Raw genomic sequence first — 24,135 nt, 5'->3', positions numbered from 1 at the left:
AGCAAATATATATTATAGTATAAATCATAATATATATACATTTTACGGTTACTCAAGCACAAATTTAGCTAAAGTTTATGCAAATTAGCAGTGAGATGAGGTGTAAACCACCAACAGAAGTGCAGACAGTGATTCGCACCCGTTCATAGTTTGGTGTCGCAGAGTAACGCCTGACTAAACCAAATGCGCGATGGCAATTTCCTAAGTTTAAAAATGTTAGATAGAACTGTCAACACTACATTACTCAGGTAAGTATAAATAATCAAATCAGCCAATCTAAAAATGGCTAGAAGTTCCTTGAGGAGAGATGTAGATGCTAAAAATTGAAGAGCATTTTGAAGAAAATGGAAGAACATGGTTTTTGACTTATCAGAATAAGAATCAAAGTGCCTTGTACTGTAATAGGCATCAATGTATGTTCAACTAGGGTGTTCAATGTTTTAAATAAATCCATTTGTCCATGTTGTGCTTGTTTCACAGAGTTATTAAAGTTCACAAAAGCCGAAAAGCCAATACCCACATGACTTTCATTGGCCCTGATGAGAGCAGGATGCTTTGGGGCAGGAGCGCTAACCTGGCTGAAGCTGCTCTCCACTTCCTGGATTCCTGTGGAGGAATTTGAGTTTTTAGGGACAAAGATGCCATTCATGGCCTCTCTACAACTAACAAACCAGCAGAGAACCAGGAGAGGAACCTGATTGGCTGAAGAACATATAAACTTTATGTACATACTAGACTTGCTCACAACACCTCTCCAAAGAGCAAGGGTTGTGCTCGAAACACTATCAAACCCTGTTCAAACTGGCTTCCTTCAACACGCAAACCTCAAGAGACTGGATGGACCAAAACATTTGGTTGCAACAGTTCAAAAGACGGTTTCTGACATTGCTTTGTAGATATAAAACACACACTACCCAATGAAACTAAATTTCAACAAATGTCAGTCTTCCTCTAATACAAATCCCCCGCCCCCCCCCCCAAAAAAAAAAAAAAACCATGGTTATCATAGTTAAACCATGGCAGCCACAAATAAACCATGGTTTTGCCACATTAACCATAGTTTAACCATAGCATTTGTAGTAAAACTGTGGTTAAATGGTAAGCAGTCCACTAGAAAAATATTACTATACATTTACTAAATTAAAACCACAGTTAATTTTTGTGAGGGCCAAGCTCACCACCTTCACAATGGGCCTTTGATAGCAGGCGATCATCTCCGAGCAGAACTTTATAAGGCGCGTCTGCGGTCGAACTCATCCGCCGCTGGAAAATCTGGAAACCACTAATCAGCCTGAATCAGACTCATGACGGCTTTTCCATTAAACAAGTGAGGGATAATGTACAGTCAGCCAGTCATTAACACTAAATAAACCTGTCAATTAAACAGTTTAGCAGAATGCCGTCATTCATCATTACAATCAAGCCTTCTGACACCAAGGGCCAGATTTAAAAAGCAGGGCAAATAAGCATTAGATCGCAATTCCATAAAAGCGCAGATGGGGAGGAAAAATTCGGAAAAACACGCACTTAAACACAGATGCAGCAGATCATTTCCTTAATGATGTATGTGACAGAGTCACACCAGTGCAATCTACTAAGAGCAGCGCAAATCACCACCTGCTTTAAGACGTGATTTTTGGGCCGCTAAATAATGGCGCAAATACCAGTAATTTGACGAGCGCAAATGTTAGTAAATCACGTTACGTGACTCATTGCAATACTCTCCTCCATAAATTTAGCATCTTAAAGGGAAACTCCTAAAAATGCAGTATATCTGGCCCCAATTCTGTATTTTCAACACTGGGTAGATTACTTACATATTGTAGACCATTGTATTCATTTTTTTTATATATCAACATCAAAGTGCATTAAACATTACATTGCAGCAGGGTTTCCCAGACTGAGATTAATGTATGAACTCAAGTTGGTTTGAGAGAATCTGACTACGTAATCCAGATTACTGGTAATCAGTCACTACCCAGCTATGTGTACTTGTGTTAAAAGAGGTATGCTAGGGAGGATACGTTTGAAAGAGCTGTTGATTCATTAGTTCTACATATGAAACAAAGCCCACTGGGGTAGTGGAGTCAGACGTTACTGTAATATTAGACTTGCCCCACACACTGTGCCAGCCACAGATGTTAAGATAGTAAAGCAGAGGAGTGATGGGGAACAGGGACGCATGGACAGACCCACATACCCTCATCTACTGCTGCTGATGAACTCCACCTGTCCTCTAAAACACAAGCCGTTTAATTGGGTTGTTAATCTGATCTGAAGCCATGAGAACGGCCCACGTGGAAATGTGAGCGCAGAAGATCGACCCACGGAAAATAACAGGGGCAGGAAATGGACACTTAAGATTTATGAGATAATGTTTTGGAGATTTCCATTACTGTATTTGCTGACACTTAAGCCAAAAATGTTATGAGACACAGTACAGTGAATTAAAGCATATTTTACATGTTATACAAAGCAGGATTTTGGACCAACAAGTTTTTTTATTGTAGGCACAACTATAAAAACTATGCAGAGCATTTGCATAACCAAGTTGAACCATTTGTGAAGTCTGCCTGGGGAAACTACTTCCAATGTAAAACCAGTTTGGTGAAAATTTGATAAAATGTCACTACACCTTTAGATGTAAAATACAGACGATATAGTTAGCTGATATGGACTCTAATATTGTCATCTTTATTGTTATTGTCCTTAGTGTGAACGGGCCTTATCAGTACCATCATTAATCAGGAAAAAAATTAATTAAGTTTATATGTAAATATTACTATTAATGGTCTATCAATTGAGCAATCTCTACTTGGTGAAAAGGCACATTTTAGTAGTCATCAAAAACATCTAACAAAGATCTAGCTTTAGACATAACTGGTATTTGGCGTTTAGTGGTTTCTCTCCCTGAGGGAAACTAGATATCATTGCCTGTTAACCCTAAAACATCCCGTCTGCCCCCTCCAGGCCTTTGACTCCAAAACACAGAGATTTGCAAGGTGCTCCATCATCTATTGAGGAGGTGGGAGCCTCATTTCATGCAGGAAGGAAGCTGTTTTTGCAGCTGTTCGCGGCATATTGTGCTCGGACACGGCTGAACAGGTGCCACTGCAGGATCGCAACGTGTAACACGATGGAGGCGGATAGTTGAAGGATTGGGTGGGGTTAATGAATCAGCCAGAAGAGACCACAGAAAAACCCATCTGAGCTGGTGGAGCTGCCAGACGCCAGAGAGGAATTATATTACAGGGCATTATCGCCCATCGCACCAATTTGGTATTGAGGGAGTGTCGCTACAGGAATTTGTTTATGTGCTATTATTTACAGTAATTGCTGGACAAACTATATTAAGAGACAATTTCAAGTCAAACAAATAAGTTTAGATTGAGGCAACTTTTCTTATAATAGGGCTGTGTTTCAGCATAAGACTAAGTTGATCGTAGCTCCATTGGTTTCAATGGTTCTGCGATACTTTTGGGAAACACAGCCCAGGTCAATGACCATAATCTTGACTTACACCTCTGAATTTTCCAATCTTCTGATTTCAAATCATAATTTAAAATGGTGGACATTTGCTTTCAACTATTCATAGTTGCTGTAAAAATACTTATCGTTAAAAGAGAGTGCCATGCTATGTATTAATGTGAAGAACGGTCCAGAATGGGTTTTAACGAGACTCTCTTCATTATGATGTCAGTGACAGCGTCTGGAGGGTGAAAGCCGTGACACAGTTTGTATTGTGCTCTATTCAGTGCTATTCACCAGGAGGTCTGTAAGGTCAAACTGAGCCTCCACATTTGTGGAAACCCAACACCTTACATCATTAACAGGGCCAATGGCTTCGCGTGCAGAAGAAAAGCATGGCTCCTCTGTGTTTATATGAGCAATGATGGTTGGTGAGGCTGGGGGGGGGGGGGTCAGAGAGAGTACTGGAAATAAACCCCAAATCAAATCGAGTTTAAAGTAAATCACACACGTTCACAGAAACGTAATATTTGTATAATTATCATGGTTTCATTTTTTTTTTTTTTTTTTTGGGGGGGGGGAGCATTTTCAAGAACGTTTTACATGTAATGACACTAAAAAAGTGTGATGTAACCAATAAAATAAGCAATAACATTTTTATATATATCCTAAATGTGCACAGATCACCATTATTTGGCTTTAAAATATATTTTAAAATATTAAAATGTTATTTTAAATATTTAGTTAGTTAATCAGTTTTACAAATGTCATGAAATATTTCCCATAGATGAACGAACCTTGCCTTGTCATATAAAAAGTTAAACTAGCTTCATTATGTTAATATTTTAAGAGACTTATTGACCTTGACACACAATCATAAAAATCTGAAGGATATAATATTTCATGTTTTGTTTTTATCTTATCTTATTCTACATGTTAGGTTAGAGCTTTGATTTAGTAGATGAACATCTCTTTTTTACTCTTAAATATGAATAAACAATAAAACAGTTATTTACATGTTTGACTCAAATACTAATATAGGTTTAATTTCATGCCAAGTTTTCTTTTTTTAGGAATTTCATTTATAGTTAAAAATCGCACTCTACATTTTTGACTTTACTCCCCTCAAAACAATATCAAAATGGATTTGAATTTAGAAATTACAAACAGCTATCACAGAAGAGATGGATTACAGCCACTGTGCATATGAACTGTATTTGTAATGTATCCTTCAATGCATTCATAGATACAGATAAAATGATGAGGCGGTGTCTTTTAGGCCTTACAAAAAGCATGCATATAGTCTGTTAAGAGGTTAACCATTTATAATGTAGGCAATTTACATGTAGAAGTTGCAAAAAAAACAACAGCCTTTTACATTTTATTTGTGTCAGAAAGGCTTAAATATTTGTGAAAAACTAAATCCTTGACCAGCATTTAACATATAAACTTGTCTGAATCAATAAATCAATTGCACAAAGATGAGAACGAAAAGCATGTGTGTTTAATTTGAGTCCAAGTTCATGACTAAGCACTTGTTTAGGGAATGCTGTCCCGTCCTGGGGGTCACAGCACAATGCAGTCTCTACAGGACGTCCCACAGCCTCCTGTGACCCTCCACGTCTTTACAGTAAGCGATCAGCCATTCTCTGAGATTACAGGAACATGAGGAGAGCTTCACACACTAGCAGCGTTGCCCTCAAACTCTAAACAACAGGAGCGTCTGACGAGACGCCGCGGAGCCCTAATACTAACAGAGCTTGTTTAACACATGAGACACGATACAACAAACAGCCAAACAGTGAAATAAACCACAGCTCCAGAGCTATTATTTGGATGAAACAAAACCCTTTCCCTGCAGAATGTCAAACTAAACACCAACTTCTGGATTAAACATGAACTAAATGAGGCCGAAGTCCCGTTTATTAATGATTTGAAGATTTCCTCTTGTGCATCAGAGGGGAGAAAGCAGCACACGGTACCATCTGAGGAATACGCACACATTTTTCTCATTAAATATCATCTGGGCGGCATTGTGGTGAGGAAGGGGAATGCAGCTAAATACAGAATGGGGGAAGGGCCAGCCAATGTAACGTAAAGCACATGCACTTCTTGTAATCGCTCTCATTCTCCTATCAAAGCTAACAAGAACCACTCGCGCTCCCAAGAGCTCGCCAGAACTCACCAGTCCACTTCACACACACTCAAAAACTTAACATGAGCATATATATATATATATATATAAGTGTTCCTGTAGCTCAAGTGGTAGAGCACTGCGTTGTCAAGCGTAAGGTTGGGGGTTCGTTTCCCCAGGAACACATGATAGGTAAAAACGGGAAACAAAGAACTTTGTGTTAATTATTTGAAAAAGTAAGTAAAGTAAAGTAAAGTATTTTGTTACTTGAAAAGTAACCCGATTAAGAAACTCGTGCTACTTGTAAAGTGTTACGTTAATCATGTGATCAGATAAATTTTCAAGATTTACTAATACATTATTAAAATCAAAAGTTGTGTCTGTTTATATGATTTAATGAGCAGTTGTGTTTTTATTTTAACTAATTAAAATAATACTGTAACAAATGTATTTTTCATTGTTAGTTAATGTTGGTTAATACATTAACGTTAACTTATATAGAATTTTAATGTGTTACCATGTTTTTGCACTGTTTAATTGTCATTAAAATGTCATGATGTAAAAAAAAAAGTATGAAATTGTATTAATTGTCAAGAAATTGTAATAATGCAAAAAAACATAATGGGTGCAAATACAGGCAGGAAATTCTTTTTTCTGTGTATTTTCTTTTCTTTTTTGCCATGAAATATGACTGTTTTCACCCAAAAACCAACTCAAACTCACAGAACACTGCTATGTTGCAGATCAGGAAAACCAGTTTTATTTGCATAACTTTAAGGGGATTACGTATATAGTTTACGGAAACTTTCACATATGCCAAACGCATCATGAGCAGATAATTGCATTTGGTCAAACAAATTTCCTTGATGATGGAAATACGGTTTTGAAGAACAGCTTGTGAAAACCTTTAGCAGACCATTGGAGAATCCTGGTTAAGTCTTGGCAAAACCCGTGACTGGAATGGTTTACAGTAGAGGAGACAGCTGTTTCTGCGACGATATTGGGTTTCGGTTGGATGGATGGACAAAATTTTAATTTTTAGTTAAAACTATCCTACGATTTTGGGTTCAACCCAATCACATTGGGTATTTAATTGTTATTTTCCATTTGTTTTTCCAATTTTCAACTTTTGGCATGTCAAACCATTAACAACAGTAAAATCTGCAAAAATATATGCAACCCCACAATAAAGGGACATTTGCACTAAGAAAAATCCAAATATAACAATTACAAGCCTATCTGACTAAAAAAAATACTAATAATAATAAATGACCTCTAATATGATTAACATTTAAAACTTCAACAAATCAAAAGCTCCAGATTTGCTATTTTAATCCACAAAAATGTATTGTGGCAACAATAGAAATGGCAAGTAACACATTGAATTAAGCATGACAATTTAAAGTATAAAGAACGGTACTTTGTCGTAAAACATATTCCAACACTCTTGGTTTAATGTATTTGCTCTCACTATATACTCATTATTTCATTTGTTGTTACAAGCTGAAACTCCTTTAAGTCTAAAAAACCTGGAAACATTTTATGCATTTATGCATAACTCCTTGTGTTGTTTGACTGAAAACTGACTGAGGACTAAAAAAACCTCAAAGAGCAAGTTTTTTGAAAACGCCACCGTTATTGTTTCCATGTAAACACTCAATACAGGACTCTTTGAAAGCAGTGACGTCGTGTGTATGCGTAGTACGTGTTAGTTATGTAGACACGCGCAGTACGTGTCGATTTAAGAGGAAAGCGCGAACAAACATACACAACAATGGTGGAGTACATGGCACTGTTGTTGCTGCTCAAGCGCCAACTACTGGCCTGGGATACGTTATACAGTGTTTTGGCTGTAAAACGTTGTCTTGTATACGTAAAACATTTTAAAAACGCAAGGGAAAAACATTTCCATTTTTGATTACACCGCTGTTAAGCACCGGCTTTAAGGCATCTCAGAGTCTGTCGTTCCAGAAGTTAATTAAGAAAGAGATCAAACAGGCACGCTGTCAGCTGCCCCCTCTCATTCAATGTGGCCGGACGCCAAACACCGGGAATATGGACAAGTTTAATCAGACTCAAAACAGTTGAGACATGCTTGACATGGCCTCCACTGAGTTTATTCAAGGTGATGCAGGGAGCACTTCGGTCCAAAAATGGAGAGATTTCATAGTGTTGATGATTTTTACTATTGTTCTATAAACATGGAGATAAATGCATATATAACTCCTTGTGTTTTTTCACCCCCTCACAGTAACTTGCAAACAAAGGACAATGAGCAACATCACAAAGGGCTTCACCTGTGAAACGAGTGTGAACTTCCTGAAGACCCGTCTGATGTCCACAATGGTGGCATTCTGCATTCAAAGCAAGCCTTGAGATGCTTTCCTGTGCTGGTCTAACAGGCAGCGCTGTGTCTCAAGAGTGTCAGCGGCCGAGCAGCAGCTGTTGTGTCCATCAACACAGCTCTTCTCTTGTACTTCATCAAACAAAACAGCTCTCCAAAAACTAAAAACTCATTCGATAAGTGACAACAGGTGAGAAAGGAGATTCATCTTGGCCTAATGTGGACTTGAAGAAGATAGCAATAATCATTCTTAAAACAAACACATGGTTGTGTCCCATGAAAATTATATAAATTTCCATGTGTGTGTGAATATATATATATATATATATATTTTTTTTTTTTGCAGGAAGAAATCCCATAATATTTAAAGGCCATATTATTAAAAATGAAATTCTTAGGCACATCATGACAATAAATTTTTTTTTGCACAAATTCTCGTTAATGCAGAAAAATCATATAACTAATTACTATACTGTAATAAAAAATTAAAACCCAGAATACTATTTAAACTAAATTGTTAAGGAATTATACATAATGATAGACTTTTAATATTATGCTTAACATTTAAATTTATTGATTACAACACCACAAATTTAAGGGAACATTGCAACGAAAAGTTTCTTAATTGTAAACCAAAAGTGGTAATGTCCCAGAAAAGTTTTCAAAATATAATTTCTTTTCTCTCTATGAATGTGCCATGTTTATTTTGAGCTCCACTGACCATTTTAGTAGTTTACCATTTAAAATATTGCCATAAGTGACTATAAAATGCCTTAAATATTAATGTAAGTATTGGTAAAAAGCTACCAAACCAAGCCAAAACTACTGTAAATTACTGCACAACTAGAATCTTATGAATATATTCAAATAAAGAAAATATTCTGAGATCGGCGTTTGATTCTGACAAAAGCATGCATAACAAAAAAAAAAAAAAAACTTCTGGACTAGTCAGACAAAACTACAATACTAGGTTTCAAGTCTTCTCATTCATAATTTATGAGACATTGTTTTTCTCTTGTTGGGAGTGACGTTCAAAAAGACCATGAAGAAAATGATTATGATAATATGATCACGACTACAAAACAAACGAACATATTTAACCAAATAGATTCCAGTTCAAAACAGTAACTGAGATCCAGCTAAAGCATAACTGAATAAACAAACAGCCCTGAGAGTCACAGAGTCGCACCTTCACCATGCACAGTGGGGGACAGTTCTCCCAGACTGTCTGTGATTAGCATCTGAAAGACAGGAGATGGATCCCCTTCATCCCCAGATCAAGCAGTGCCATCAAGTACCTGTGAAATGTCTCTACCCTCCACCCTTTTGTCTTTCAAGTCTTCATGCAAATGCTGCAGGCTCTTTAATGGACCCCGAGGCTGTCCCTGCCTCCAACAATGACCACAGCCATCTCTATCAGTCTAAAACTGCTATCGGAATTTCTGTTACATTCTTAAAAAATGAAGGTTCTTTATTGGAATCCATGGTTCCATGAAGAACCTTTAACAACCATGGAATCACGAAAGGTTCTTTATAGTGGAAATAGACTCCTTAGATTGTTAAAATCACTATTTTTTTGTATGTTCTTTTAAGAACTGATCGAGGAAAGGTTCTTTGAGGATGCAAAAATTGTTCTTCTATGGCATCAACCACTATTTGGAACTTTTAGTTTTAAGAGTGTATAATCGAAGAATCCTAACGGAACTTTTGACGGAATTCCAAAATTACACCAAAAATAACCAGTAGACCTTTTTAGAAAGCATAGTTTAAGTAGAAAACATGTAACCATATCCAGTTTTATTTGTACAACTTTTAATTTTTTTCATGAAAGACACGAACGCTCCTGTGGCCACATCTCATGGGTTCAATTAATCAGGAGATACAAACAGGATAGAAAACTCTTTCAGCTTATGGGTGACTCGACAGAACATCTTGTACCACTTTTTACGGTCCTCAGAAGAGAAGCTTCATGTGTAACATCTCACACCTCCCCAAAAGCCCAGCTCAGGCCACACAGATGGGATTGTTCTCTCCTGGAGGTGGTCGCAACATTTCAGATCAGGATCTCACACATTATTCAACATATAAATATAATATGACTCATACTCTTAATTCACCCAGCACATCTCTTTTATGCTTCTCCCTCTCTCTTTCTGGAATCTCAGTGACGTCTGCGTGCTGCATAGCTGTGCATATTTGAATAAACTTGTACTTGACCGAAGCAAAGTCTAATTAATATTCAAGGAGACTAAGTTGATGCAATTGATATTCAGCTCGCGTTTTACCTTAATGATAGCCGCCTACAAATATGCACTGCGATCTAGAACAGATAAAAAGACTGACTCGTTTCTCCTTTTACAGACTATTATCCCCGTGTTGTTTTACAGGCCTCCCAAACTCGTACAGTACTTGGGTTTCTGGAAAAGGGGTGTGGATTGATTCATTCATATAAAAACTTTTAGTTTAGTGCTAACACACTGGAACATTTTCCCCTAAGCTTTGCATTTGGCGACACAATGACTGGAAAGTGTGTGTAAACTCGCATCGGACTTCAATAAATCCAGATTGGAGTCACAGCGCAACTAAACTTCGTCTTGACCGATAGTTTCACGCGCATCTGTGTCTAAACTACTCATGCATTGGGAAAAGAAGTGAATGTGAAGTTTCCGAGCCGTGCAAAAGCTCCAAACCTGTGGTGTGTAACAAGTTTGCACGGATTAGAAGCGGTCTTACCTTCGGCGATCAGTGTGAACGCTAGGAAAACACTCTCGTGCCTGCTCGTCCAGAAACCCATGGCTGAAGTCGATAAAAGCGACGGGTTTAATTTAAGAGCTCTAAAGTTCACGTATGCACAGAAACTGTAACTGCAGGTTGTGGTCTAAACACTAAAGTCCGGTTTGCTGTTGGCGAGTCTTCCAGGAGGACATGCTGTTAGTGTGGAGCTGGAGGTGTCAGGCGCTCCATGCCGAATCCAGCAGAAATCTCCTCGAAATGGAGACAAAGAGCCCCTCTGAGCGTGTGTTTGAGGTGTGTGTGAGCGCAGGAGTCGTGTTTCTCTCTCGGGTGGGAGTGGATGGATGCATGGGTGGGTGGGCTCTACAGGAAGGTAAGAGGAGACACCAGTCACTTACTCAGTTCAAATGACTCAATGTATTAATATTGTATTCAACGTTTTTTAAAATAGCCAAATAATTAACACAGTTGTTCAAAAGAACAGCAACTGGTTTCAGAGACATTAGTTCTTCAGCACGACTGCCATCTGTTGAGAAGAGACATGGGTTTGCTGCTACTTTTTAATGTAGTTCATTGTAATTTTATTACATAAAACTGTTTTTATTAACCACCTGGCTACTGAAAAGGTATTTCACCATAAATGGCCATCACAGAGTTACTACACATTTTCAGAATTCCATATTTTTCCAGACTCATATTCCCAAACCTCTCAGTGGATTTTTAACAAGGCATAATACCTTCAGATTTATTTGGTACATTGTACAGTCATCTGTAAATATATATATATTTTCCCTCACAGATTTTCTCAAAGCGACAACATACAAAGCCACCTAAATAAATAATAATAATAATAATGCATTTTATTTATTTATTTTACAGGGACAGTGCCAATCAATGAAAATAATCAAGGATTTATTTTTTCGCATGCTTATGCATTATCCAATGGATTTTCTAGTTTTATATAACCTATTTCCTATGTGGATCCCAGTGTTACCAACATAGCAATTTTGTTGCTAAATGTAGCAACTTTTCAGACTACCCTAGCAACATTTTATTCCAAAACACCAATTGCGACAAATTTAGATGCGTTTAAAAAGTATTTACCAACTTTTATCAACTTTTCATTAGTGACTCAAACGATAAAGAGGCACACATTTACCATTTCAATTACAGAAAAAGAGGACACCAAAGATGCCTAGCTGTAAACTTATCGCGTGAATTAAGTTAGCTGCTATTTGTAAGTGTTTCACTTAATAATAATAACGAATACTTGAATAATTGTTAATTTATGGTATTTGTTAGTAGCTTGTACCTGCGATTGTTGATCAGTTAGTTCACTGTAAGAAAAATATCTAAAATTTACTAGTCATTTTCCAGGATATTGTCCATTGTAATTCAAAAACACAAAATACAATGCATACTTCAAAATGCAGATTATTTTGCATTGTGATGATTTAATTGCACGAATCGTGATTACATCAATACATCATCACAACGCAAAATAATCAAATTTTAACCATTTTTACCTGCATTTTGAAATATGCATTGTATACGTCATTTAGCAACTTTTAGCAACAAATCAACCTTCCTTAAACAACTTCCCCTGAAAACTAGTTGGCAACACTGCGGCCATCTAACTATAAATAAAAGGAGAGCATGGAAGCACATGAATAGAGATCTGCTTGCTCAATATTTAGCTTTCTTTTTTCTCCTGCATGTTTACATGAAGGCTGTGTCCTAAACCTAGGCAGCTGACTTGTTTCCTCGCTACTCAGATAGGGACTCACAAGCAGTCTTTGTGCATGAAGAGACCTCCCAAAACAGAATGACGGAGCTAGTTGAGAACCAGCATTTCCTTCATCATGGCTGTGCTGGTCCCAGTCTGATGGTACCAAACAAGCACTAACGAGCAAAGCACCATGGGAGTTAGTTTGCTAGATCATTAGGTGAGAGAATAAGCTTAGTTTGCACTTTTGGTGTCACCTTTGGGACTGTGCGGAGATTGAAAACAGGTGCTCCCAGTTCTGCAGCTTCACTCATGGGAGTGTTTGTCAAATGTGGTTTCCAAGGCTGATCCTGCTAATCTAGACGGCTTACCATAGATTCTAGTCTACACTACCTAGGGTACCTTGAATTAATGGAGCCCAATTGTTCTTCTGACAGCTCAACTGCTCACTATTGCACCAGTGAAGCTGACAGTCATCTACAAGGAGATCTACTACGAGTTTGCACTGATGTTTGCAGATACCACGCATGAACCTTAAGAGAATATATATTTGGTTTCACAGTTAACATTGACCGCTCTAAAAAGACACAATGTTCAAGAAACATCTGAAAGTGTCCACTGATTCCCTAAAACCCTTTTACACCCTACGCCTCACACCATGTTGAACAGGCTGGGTTGTTGAATTTATGATCTGGGTTTATTTCATTTGCAACTCCCTCCCTGTTCCTCAGGCCTGTCCCAAGTGGGGACGGGATAATTAGTGATTGTCTCGCCACACCCAGATGCCCTCTAGACCAGTAATAAACCTCTGTCAGAGCAGCACCACAGCTGGGGCTTTAATGGATCGTACTGTTGTTCAATAAGTCTTTCATCTGAACAAACAGAAGTTCATTAAACAGTTTTTAAATTTGAGAATTGTAATTGATTACATGGTGTGTGTGTGTGTGTGTGTGTGTGTGTACTGTTTTGAATCAGTAACTAGTTTGGCGACCATAAAAACAGTTTTATATAATGTGAGTTTTATGAAGGTAATCTGAATGTAGGCTACAAAATCCATCATGTTGTCATTTTTGTATAACCTACCTATGCCATTCACAAATCTTCTTCCAGTTACAGACTGAAATAGTCAATGTAAAAAAAAATCAATGTTTATATATTAATATTCATCTTTTCACGTCTATTTTACACTTTTTATCAGACATCCTGTGGTGACTGAATTTCAATTAACTGTAATCAGTTTAGTTACTGGAAAATATATAAATATATTTTGTCGTTTCTAGACTATTTTAAGTAAAAAAAATAAATAAAAAAAATTAAAAAAAAAGGTGAGTTGGACATCATAAAATGTAGTGATAGTGATTTATATAGTGATCCCATGGTAAAAATCATATTCTCCTGTTCCTGGGGGTAAAATGCACATATTATTGGTTGGTTTCCCCTGGTAAAAGTCGCATTACAGGGGCTAAATAGCAAGTTATTGTGGTCGCTTTAACCCTTGGACATAAAAAAAAAAAACATCCAGCAGTGTAAAAGTAGCGGGAATGGCAACACTCACTGCTGACAGGGCTATCATGTCGAGCTCAACAGCGCCCCGCGTGTGTTCAGTGTAGATACTGTGTGGTGAAAAATGGAATTGCAGCCCGCCAAAATTGAGTGGTGTTGCAAACTAGCGTAGCAAATGAGATTAAATATATAAATTATTTTAAACTTGCTCATTACAAATTCGGGCTTTATTGTTCCACAACAACAATCAAACAGCTTTTAATTAAACCCTTTTTTAATTTGTATACATGTATTAAAGATTTAGCAAAGCATGTTAAGCAATAGTTTACAAACCATAAGTTCTTTTTTTTTTTTTTTTTAGTTTATTATTATTAGTATTATTATACAGACTTAGTGGGAGTGTGCAAGTTTTAATATACTTCGACAAGGCAAACATCAATTAAAAGTACCACCTAAGCCATCAGTGTCACAAAAGCAAGGAATCAAATGTCAAAACTTTAAAGAGTTTTGCTGATGTTTTACATACGTTTGTACAAAATTACATAGAAACACAACAACAAAAAAATACACTGATAAGTAAATGCAGTTACATCCTTGAGACCAAATAGTGCTCAGATACAATACTTCTGCAAAGGGATATTTTGCCAGGCGGTCCCATTCATTTGGAGAAAAAGCTTAGTTTTTAGATATACTAGACTTTCAGACTCTATCTTAAGAAACAAGATCACCAAGCATACCCGTAATAATAATAAAAAAAAACCATACTACTGCCATTTTGTGTCAAATGACTGCTTTAAACTGGAATACTCTACTAATATCTAACAGGTGATCATTTAATTGGCCCATATCATAAAAATGTAGAAGATTCTGAGTTTTAGTGATAGAAAAGCTCTTGCTGACGATTGTCTGATAAATGGTTTGATAATCTGTTACAAAAAATATTTTAATTTACAACAGTCCAACACAAAATTGAAATGACTAGTTAAAATTTCAATATCTGTAAATATATAAGTATTGAATCTTAATACCAGCTGCAAATCTCAAAACTGAACCTGTTTCTCTATCAGCATATAATGCAAATAACGAACTAAAATATCATTATTGAAGGATTTTCGGTTCACAGTTGTGTATTTCTTAATATCATAGGGCACAATGGAAAACCTAGCAAAAACAATATTTTTACACTAAAACAAACTGAACAATCAAAGTGAATTCAAGTAGTGCATAATATTCAAATCAAGCAGAAAACACAGAAAGCATCATGAATTATCTACATACTATCAGATTTAAAAAATAAATGCCAGGCCACCCACTGATATCTCTTCCATGTGTCCATCCTGAAATCAGCAGCAGACTATATACACAGTGTTAGTGTGTAATCTGTATCAGTTGTGTAATAAGCTGCAGTTTCTTTACTCACTGATTAAAAACAAATGTATTCTGCATCGCACTCACAACAATACAAAAGGATAAATGGGTTTTGATTGTGACAAGCTCCTCCCCTTCATTTCGAGACATTCAGCTGGCGAAATGTCTCTACTGGCTTAACAGGCGAGCTGTGAAATGTTCACGAGCCACGGCGAATGAACCAGATCTCATTTCTGCGCTGGGGTACGCCGGGATTCTCGTACACAGCTACCATGTAGCGGTCTCGGAGAACATCCTCGGAGCTGCCCAGAAGCTCCCAAAGGATGCTGATCTGACGAGAGATGGTCTCCTCCGTTGTGGTGCCATAAAACACCCTAGAATGGAAGAAAGGGTCAGCTATAATCATTCTGGGGCTGGCATTGCTAATGAAAAAGAGTGAGCTCCAAGGGTCTGGTTCGGTCGTGTACCTGGCTATGACGCGGATCGCGTCTCTTTGTACGATTCTGATATCAGGATCCGATGGTTCAGGTGGTCTGGCCTGGAACTCAGCGGGCAGATAATATGCCGTCAACACGTCCTTCATGAAGTTAGTGCCGTCTTCTGCCATCGTAATCTCATTCACAATGGGTACTGACATGCCAAGGTACCGTCCTGGAGACACAGAGCTTAAACTGTGCAAACCGGGGAACTGAATTTTTTGTACGAAACAATCATTGTGATTATCATGATGAATATTGTAATAGAAAATATGTGTGCTATAAGAGGGGTGACATGCAAGTTAATAAAATACAACTCATACCAGTAATGAACTGAAAAGAAGCCCCTTTTTGCATTCACACTCAATCTGGATTAAAAGTAGTTCAAATCTCTTTTTTGGTCCACTTTAGTGATAGTTTTTTAACCCACTTATTTATTTAAATTCACAATTTTTGGAGTTCATTCCACCTGATTGTGATTCAGCAGCTTAAGGTGTGGTGACATCAGTGTAAATCTGGACCCAAAGGGGATTCAAACCAGTTTTTTCTTGTGTGTGTGTGTGTATCCATTTTAGTGATAGTTTTTTTTTTTTGCCCACTTATTTTAATTCACAATTTTGGACTTCATTCCACCTGATTTTGATTTAACTAATTGTATATCTTAAGGTGTGGTGATATTGGCAAAATGACTGTGTGAATCTGGACTCAAAGTGGATTCAAACCTGTTTTTGGTCCAATTGAATGTGAGAGATTTTAAGGCCATTTATTTCTAATTCACAATTTTGGACATCATTCCACCTGATTTTGATTCAACCAACTGTATAGCTTAAGGTGAGGTGATATTAGCAACATTTCTGCAAATCTGGACTCAAAGTGGACTCAAATCTGTTTTTGTCCACTTTAGTCCGTTCATTTTAATATAATATATATATAATTAATTAAATTTTATTTATTAAAGTGAATTTTTTGATTCAACTAACTGTACATCTTAAGGTGTGGTGATATTAGCAAAATTACTGCGAATCTGGACTCAAAGTGGATTCAAACCTGATTTTGGTCCACTTTAGTGACAGATTTTAAGCACATTTATTTTTATTCACAATTTTGGACTTCATTTCACCTGATTTTGAGTGAACCAACTGTAGAGCTTAAGGTGTGGTGATATTAGCAACATTTCTGCAAATCTGGACTCAAAGTGGATTCAAATCAGTTTTTTGTCCATTTGATTCTTTTTTTTTTTTGGTGTTCAGTTCACCTGATTTTGATTCAACTAACTGTACAGTTTGAGTGAACTAACTGTACAGCTTAAGGTGTGGTGATATTAGCAAAATTACAGTGAATCTGGACTCAAAGTGGATTCAGATCTTTTTTCACAGATTAAGATAACTGTTTTATGGCAGCAACAAATACAAGTGTAGGCTACATAGTGATATATTTACAAGAGTGAACTGTAAGACACACAAAACTACATACAGTTGCTTTAAAGTTTTTTTTTTTTTACAGTTGTTTTACAGTTTTTTAAACAGAAAACAAAATTGTAACAAGCAATAAAAGGCAAAGGGTCTCAAAGCACAGACTTGAAATAGTTTGGTGGTTAAAAGTTTACCTGTTGAATTCTCCTTGCAGATGAAGCGCATCAGTTTCATAAAAGCATTGGAGATGCTTTGCTCATACAGCATGTCTGCTTTACTGACACATGCCCATTTTCCTGGAGGATACACTCTCTCCTCGTACAAGACCTCGCCAAGCTGCACAAACACACACAGACCCCCATCAACACCATTACATGTAAACAAGTATTTTTGAAAATAACACTGTTATATTAAAAATCTTTTTGAAGCTATCGCCCCAATTTCGAATCTGCCTTTTGCCCAATTTGTTTTCTCCCTTTTCAAATCTCTTATCGCATCGGAAAAGCATTTATTTTCCACAATGAAGGAAATAATCAAAAAGTTATATTAAGTATCAGGTAGGATTAGAGAGGGCTTTAGTGTCCCAATACATTTAATAATTTTAATTAAAGTTTAAATTTAAAATCAACGGGCCTCATTTATCAGTTTAACGTAGAAACGAGTGCAGATCTGTACGCACAAATCAACTCACGACAGAGTTCACGTGTTATTCATGAAACTTATTCGTATGCAGCTAATCTCATTGTACGAATGATCGCACGTTGATAAACGTGGCGGCATGAAAACAAACATCATTTGAATATCACGCCCCTAAAAACAGACTGGTTTAGATGCCTCGCCCCTAGAGTTTACGACACAGAGAAACAAAACCCGGTAGAAGTAGTAAAGAAGTAAAAAGAAGTAGTAACTCATGAAAGAGTAATTGATCTTAACCCAAAAACACCCATGAACCTTGTAATTGCAAACAATTATACCACATTAATAATTTATATGTATATTACAATACTGGTAGCCCAAATATAAATATTATAGCTTATTTCCCACACTCTACAACAGTTATTTTAAATTGAACAGTATTCAGAACAGAACAGGAATGAAGAATAAGTAGTTATAGAATTTGATTTAAACTATAAAATAAAACAAATTAGGTGCTATAGAGTCATTCATTATAAACAGCATACAAATGTCAAGCAAAACTGAATTGGCGTTGGGCTCACGAGTCTGTCTCATGCCACAAGAATCCAAATGTTTCCATTCTTGCCATATTTGTATGCATAACTATTATTCATCGTGTAGCCTAAACATGGCTTCATACTTCACTCATGCTCTAATATCAGGGTTAAATCCTTCACATGCACAAAAATGTTTGGGTGCTGCAAGCTGATTTTACAGCAGACCTTTTAAAATAAACAGTAACTTTTATCTTTGGTTGGTTGAATTTTACTTTGATGTAGAATGGTGGAAATGTTGTTTGTGTGTGCGTGAGACGGCTGTGATATCAGATCGATTTAATCACATAAAGAAAATAAATAATGCATTAAGAGTGTGTCACACAAACGAGCACAGCCCTACTTGTTTGTTGCACAGTATTTTTTTAAATCTGTTAATTATATTATAGCCTATTATATATTTTGTTTATTTTATCCCTTTTATAGACTTCATGTATGTTTTCCCCTGTTCACAGAAGCCCTGTAGATGATCGTGATTGCTGTTTGCGCCATTAGCACATGCATTAAGATTAAAACTAAATTGTAAATATAAAACAAACTAAAATTACAGTATAGGGGCATTCACAATAAACAACATTTGTTTTAAACGTCAAGCATACACGATTACAGCAAAAGTGAAACTAGCAGACTGTGTGAAATGCGCTGGACTGGAAGTGTCTTCTGCTCCAATGCAAACGTGTGCACGCTGTGCATGTTTAGCCTGCTTTAAAATTATGTTTTTTATTCATATGCGGGGGTCTGTGCACAGTGTGCATGACGCAAAATACATCACACGTGTTCTCGTATAATAATGAGTGGTTCCCAGCATTATTCTAGGAAAATGTTTTGTGGTTACAGTATTATTGTGCTTCTGCAATGGAGCGGCTCTAATGCGCCATTAAAATGAACAGTCAAAGTAACAAAAGCTTGTCCAATACATTTTAACAGTAATATTTAAGTGTGGAAATACCTGAAGGAAATATCTGTTTGCTAAACGAAGCATAGAATTCTTCTTTTTCTTTTGTCTTTGTACCCAATATTTGTAAAAAAAAAAAAAAAAAAAAAAAAAAAAAAACAAAGAAAAGGACAAATGCTATAAAAATACAGGTATCGGTATCAAAAAGTACCAAAAATTGACGCATTTGTATCGGACTCGTTCTGGAAAATGTGGTATCGGTGGATCCCTAATATTTACTTTGCTGCACACAAATACACGTAACTCAAAAACTTGAGACCAGTCGTGAGATTTGATCGTAGCTAAAGCTCACGTCCATATTGATACATGCAAAGTTTTGCGTAGAAACTGGGGTTTTCTGTCAAAAGTTTCTTTTGTAAATGAGGCCGAATATGTTATGATTGCATATGAAGTACTACAATACTGAGGTGCAGATATTTGCCAATATTTGCAATTAGTATAAACATAGAGAATCCTGTTATTGTAACAGTGTGAATAGCATTTATCGTTATTTTCACTAAGTGCAAAACTCATCTCGGATTAATTTCAAAGTGGAAATGTAGCCATTTCCTTAATGTTTTGCCCCATGTTTCAAGATCCAGTGATTCCAAACTAGCGTATAGCAGCACACGTGGTCTGATTTTACCTTCTCGTGTCTGGAGACGGTGACAGAAGGCACTGGCTCTCGTTCTGAGCTCTGGTTCCTCCTCGTCATCTCCTCAATGGGTCCTCTCATCTCTACACAAAGACCAGAGTCACTTCACTGCTGGTCGGGAAGCAGCTTTACATGGCTCTAGATCAGCCAGTGTCCATGCAGATGTGTTTCCGTCTCACCTCTGGGGACAGACACGTGGTGTGTCCTTCCCACCGCCTGCCAGTGGGCGTACATCCGCTCCTGCTCCTCCTCATCCATTGGCTCAGTGCTGTCGGGGATCTCGTCGTCCACCTGCTCATCGTCCAGGCCGGCCAGGTCCTCGATGGAGATCAGAGCCATCCTGACAGAGTTCACAGCGAGGGACTGTGGAGCTGCAAGTCAAGCAGGACGCTCTGAAAACTGACGGCTATTCATCAGAGCGACGGCTTTTATTGTGTTTATACTAACAGGGTCTCGGCATGCACCATTAAATCATCAATCTGCTAGTCTTGATTTGCTCTGTGTCCAATCCAGGCCTGAATACTTGAATTACAAAATACATTTTGTGAAAGTAATATGATTTTGTTTTGTTTTCATTTAAATAAAATATGTAGAACCAAACAAAACAAAACAAAAATTGTGATCCATCCATGAAATTAGGCGGCTCTTAAAATAGATGTGTATATCTAGCAATTCTGAGAGACAAATAAAATAAACATAAAAAAATGAATAGCAAGGTCTTGACTCAAAATAGCAAGATACAATTTCAGAATTTTGATCAAATTAATAATGCAATTAAATGTTTTTAATTATGTGGTGAAAACGGCTTCTGTGGAAAATGTTAAAATCGAACATTTTATCACATAATATAACACTCAGCACAGTGTACTTTTATTTACTTCATTTTATTTTTTTGATTGAATACAAATTTGTAGCAGCATAACCAAAATGCAAATATCCATGAAAATGTGTCATTTGCATAGGCATAAATTATAGACTACTAAATAAAACACGGGACTTTTTATCATCTGAAAAGCATTTCCATGCTGCTGGTGTGATGTCAAAATACAAAAAATTAAAGAAATGTTTATATATATATATATATATATATATATATATATATATATATTATTTAAATGAATTAAACCATCTAACAAAAATAATCTACTTCCTAAAAATAACATATTAATTGATATGGATATTATTTTCTCCCTTTCCATTATGACTGGGGGAAACTAGCACACTTATGGAGCAGGTATTGTAAAAGCATTGGCATGAAGCCTGTGCATGATCAGTTTTAATCAGTGAATGCAGCACTAGGAAGTGCCAATGTTTCTATTGAGTTGACCTGATAACACGCATACCATAGACTGAATGAAAACAATGCATGCATACATTCAGCTCGCTAGAACTTCAGATCCATCCCACTGGACCCACGCAAAAGTGTACTGGTGCATAAACACAGCAGGTTTGAATAATAAACACGAACAGCAAGCATAATAAATAAGAGACTGACAGCAGGCCTCGTCGAAAGCTTCTCGATGTGACTGTGTTTTTGCACGAAATCATATCATCCAGACAAACTGCAGTGGGATTGTTGCATGTGTAGGACATGAACATATGAAACGAGACTGAAGCGATGCTAAAGCAACAGATATGCCCCAGAGACTGAGGAGAAACGCGCAGGGGATTCGCGCACGAGCCTCCCTGTATCATTCTTCAATGTACTGTATGATACACATTTAGCGCCCAGTTTGCCCAGGAAAGGGAAACGCGGAAAACATTACTTTAATGACGTCCACCCCAAATATTACTCGTCTAACACGTCCGATATGTAATGCCGATAGTTTGTGCTGTGACTTAATATTGAAAACAACGTATTACGATAATATTTAATAATGACCTACTTACCAGTAGACACAACAAACGCAGCGCGCAGCTTAAAGCACTGGGGATCGCAGAGTGACGCACTGCGCATGCGCGGAGGAGTGCTCTGTCCTGCGCTGATCCCTCCGCGTGTTTACAAACACTATATTAGTGTCTGTTTAACCGCGTCCATGTGATATATCTTCTGGTGTTAGGTAAGCTCACTAGAAAACACTTTTAAATAGTTGTCGAGACAAATCAAACATAATGGTAAAAATAAATGTCAAGACTGGCTGACATGTGGGCGGGCCAGAGAGAGGGGCGTGGTTAAAGTTAGCCAACGACGATGTGGGTATTTTCTGCACTTAGTGGCTTCTTCAAAATAAGTTTAGCTTTAATTAAGAAGGTATTAATCATGTACAGGCTATATTCCTATTATTTATTGATATTATATAATATATTATATTTACATATTATATTGATTCTCAATAAAGCATGTTGATTAATGTGGCAGACACTGAGATCACAAGATCAAATGAATAAGATAACCTGTATTGAATTATTGAATCACTTGAAATATTATTACATTTGTAATATTTATTAGTATGTATTTTTTTTTTTTTCAAAATGTATTTTTTTTTTTTTATGTTTTTTCCCATAGTTTAGTAAACGTTGAGAGTTGTGAATGGGAGAGAATACTAAATAGCCTAATTTATTATTATTATGATTATTATTATTATTATTATTATTATTTTGCATTCCCATTTGCTCAAATAACAAACAAACAAACAAACTCCACAATAGTTTTTTCATGACTTTCAAAAAAAAGGAAATAAATTGAGACTGATAACGATGTTTAATTCTCACCACATTAGAAATCCCCTCACACTAGCGTTAACTAGTTTTCTTTTTTGTAATTTGATGCAGAATTGATCTAATACAAAGTACAGTGCTATAAATGTATTTATAATTTATTTAATTTAAAAACTTTCACCGGAATTTATGATGCTGATGACCATAGAAGTGCGTCTTGTGTCTCTAATGAGAGGGAAGATGCGTAAAACACGACACAACAAAGTGCCATCTCTTGTGTTTGTTTACATGACACCATTCATAACTGAAAACAGTGAACGGTTTGCGTTTTGGCTGTATATTTACATCTAAGCTTATAGTTTTATGGGTCTGAAAATGCCAACTTTTGAGAATGGGGTTTTCAAAATGCAAAGTATTTGCCCCTTTTTTTTCTTTTTTTTTTTTAAGTGGTTTCATTATTTTCTGTGTAAACTACAAAAACATGAATTTTCGAAAATTGTGAAATTTAATTTTCGAAATTGTAACCGCCAACTACTGGCCTGACATTAATATTACAGCATTTTAAAAGCTGTAATACACTACAAGCCTTTTAATATCTGAACAGGTTTTTAAAACACACAGGATATTCCTCGCTTTAGTCGTTTTCAGTGATTTAGGTGAGTGCCGATTGTTTTGACAGCATTGTCATTTGTACACAAAACTTTATGAAAAAAGCATTATTTTTGGTAAAGCAAGTTTTAAAACAAATAACCTTTGATAAAGTCATATATAAGCTGTTATAAAAGATACTTTCATTGCTCTACCCTTGCACAGACCAGCAAAATTAAGTATAGACGTACAAGAAATGAAATGGACATTGCACTAAAACTTTTTATTTCAATCAAACCAAATAAAACAGTGGAAGTTCATACAAGTGTCTACTTTTTGTCCAGCAAATGACTCTCTCGCTCTCTCAAAAAAGTGCTTTATGCTTAGACAAACACGTATAAGCAGAATAACCCTAGACACTGGAGCATGAAATGATTAGAAACCACAGACCTTAGCAGAACTAGTGTTTTAATATAAACCTGTTCATCTTCGCCAGTGAGACAGGATGTTCAATAACACACATGGACTGGAAAGCTCATTTAGTGTCGTACATATATCAAACCAATACATGTCAATTACATATATTCAAATCCCATATATACAGATTCCATATTTATTCCAAATTCAAAACTTGCAATGAAAAATAAAAGACCAGATGGTTGAACAGAGTAAAAAAAAAAACTAGATCAGACACAGTTAGAGAAACTCACAGAGGCTCTTCCTTTAAATCAGGACATATTCCTCCCATAATGAATGAGCGACGGGACTAAACCTGAATCAGGTCAGGAGGAACACAACACCTCTCTTGAGCGCTGAACAATGCTCGTGCTCCGAGGTCAGATTTCACTGCTAAATATGTGTCAAAAGGATATTTAATACCTGAGAGAAAGAGCCAGGTGGATTCTGC

The 24,135-nt window shown here is 36.6% G+C and overlaps 2 protein-coding genes and 1 long non-coding RNA gene across 3 annotated transcripts in view; all 3 read right to left on the bottom strand.

Moving 5' to 3' along the window:
* The window catches only part of LOC127987031 (inactive tyrosine-protein kinase 7), a 39,403-nt gene extending 26,788 nt beyond the window's left edge, over nt 1-12,615 (bottom strand). Inside the window, exons 1-2 of the mRNA XM_052589306.1 lie at nt 12,467-12,615; nt 10,680-11,042 (exon numbers count right to left, since the gene is read on the bottom strand). Coding sequence (XP_052445266.1) covers nt 10,680-10,740 — 61 coding nt within the window. The 5' untranslated portion in view covers nt 10,741-11,042; nt 12,467-12,615. The remainder of the gene's footprint in view (nt 1-10,679; nt 11,043-12,466) is intronic.
* A 1,502-nt stretch (nt 12,616-14,117) lies between these two features.
* Nucleotides 14,118-22,037, bottom strand: soul4 (heme-binding protein soul4). Its single transcript, XM_052590852.1, has 6 exons — nt 21,873-22,037; nt 20,162-20,353; nt 19,974-20,065; nt 17,359-17,500; nt 15,744-15,927; nt 14,118-15,650 (listed from the first exon to the last, which is right to left on the bottom strand). Exons 1-6 carry the CDS (start codon nt 21,937-21,939, stop codon nt 15,476-15,478), a joined length of 852 nt encoding a protein of 283 aa, XP_052446812.1. The 5' UTR covers nt 21,940-22,037; the 3' UTR covers nt 14,118-15,475.
* Nucleotides 16,316-17,352, bottom strand: LOC127988225 (uncharacterized). Its single transcript, XR_008161588.1, has 2 exons — nt 16,551-17,352; nt 16,316-16,385 (listed from the first exon to the last, which is right to left on the bottom strand). It is a non-coding gene; the product is annotated as an uncharacterized LOC127988225 (long non-coding RNA).
* Nucleotides 22,038-24,135: the final 2,098 nt, after the last annotated feature.

Source organism: Carassius gibelio, chromosome B22 (genome assembly GCF_023724105.1).
Source record: "Carassius gibelio isolate Cgi1373 ecotype wild population from Czech Republic chromosome B22, carGib1.2-hapl.c, whole genome shotgun sequence".
NCBI classification, from domain to species: Eukaryota; Metazoa; Chordata; class Actinopteri; order Cypriniformes; family Cyprinidae; genus Carassius; species Carassius gibelio.
Note: the sequence above shows the minus strand (reverse complement) of the source record. Positions and strands in the feature narration are given on the sequence as shown.

What these genes read in the sequence shown, in the direction of transcription:
- soul4 (XM_052590852.1), bottom strand. Translation starts at nt 21,939, where the DNA reads ATGCGCAGTGCGTCACTCTGCGATCCCCAGTGCTTTAAGCTGCGCGCT. An exon ending in CCACGTGTCTGTCCCCAGAG is followed by an intron (nt 20,066 to 20,161) that starts GTGAGACGGAAA and finishes GTCTTTGTGTAG; the next exon opens with AGATGAGAGGACCCATTGAG. An exon ending in CTGCAAGGAGAATTCAACAG is followed by an intron (nt 15,928 to 17,358) that starts GTAAACTTTTAA and finishes CTGTGTCTCCAG; the next exon opens with GACGGTACCTTGGCATGTCA.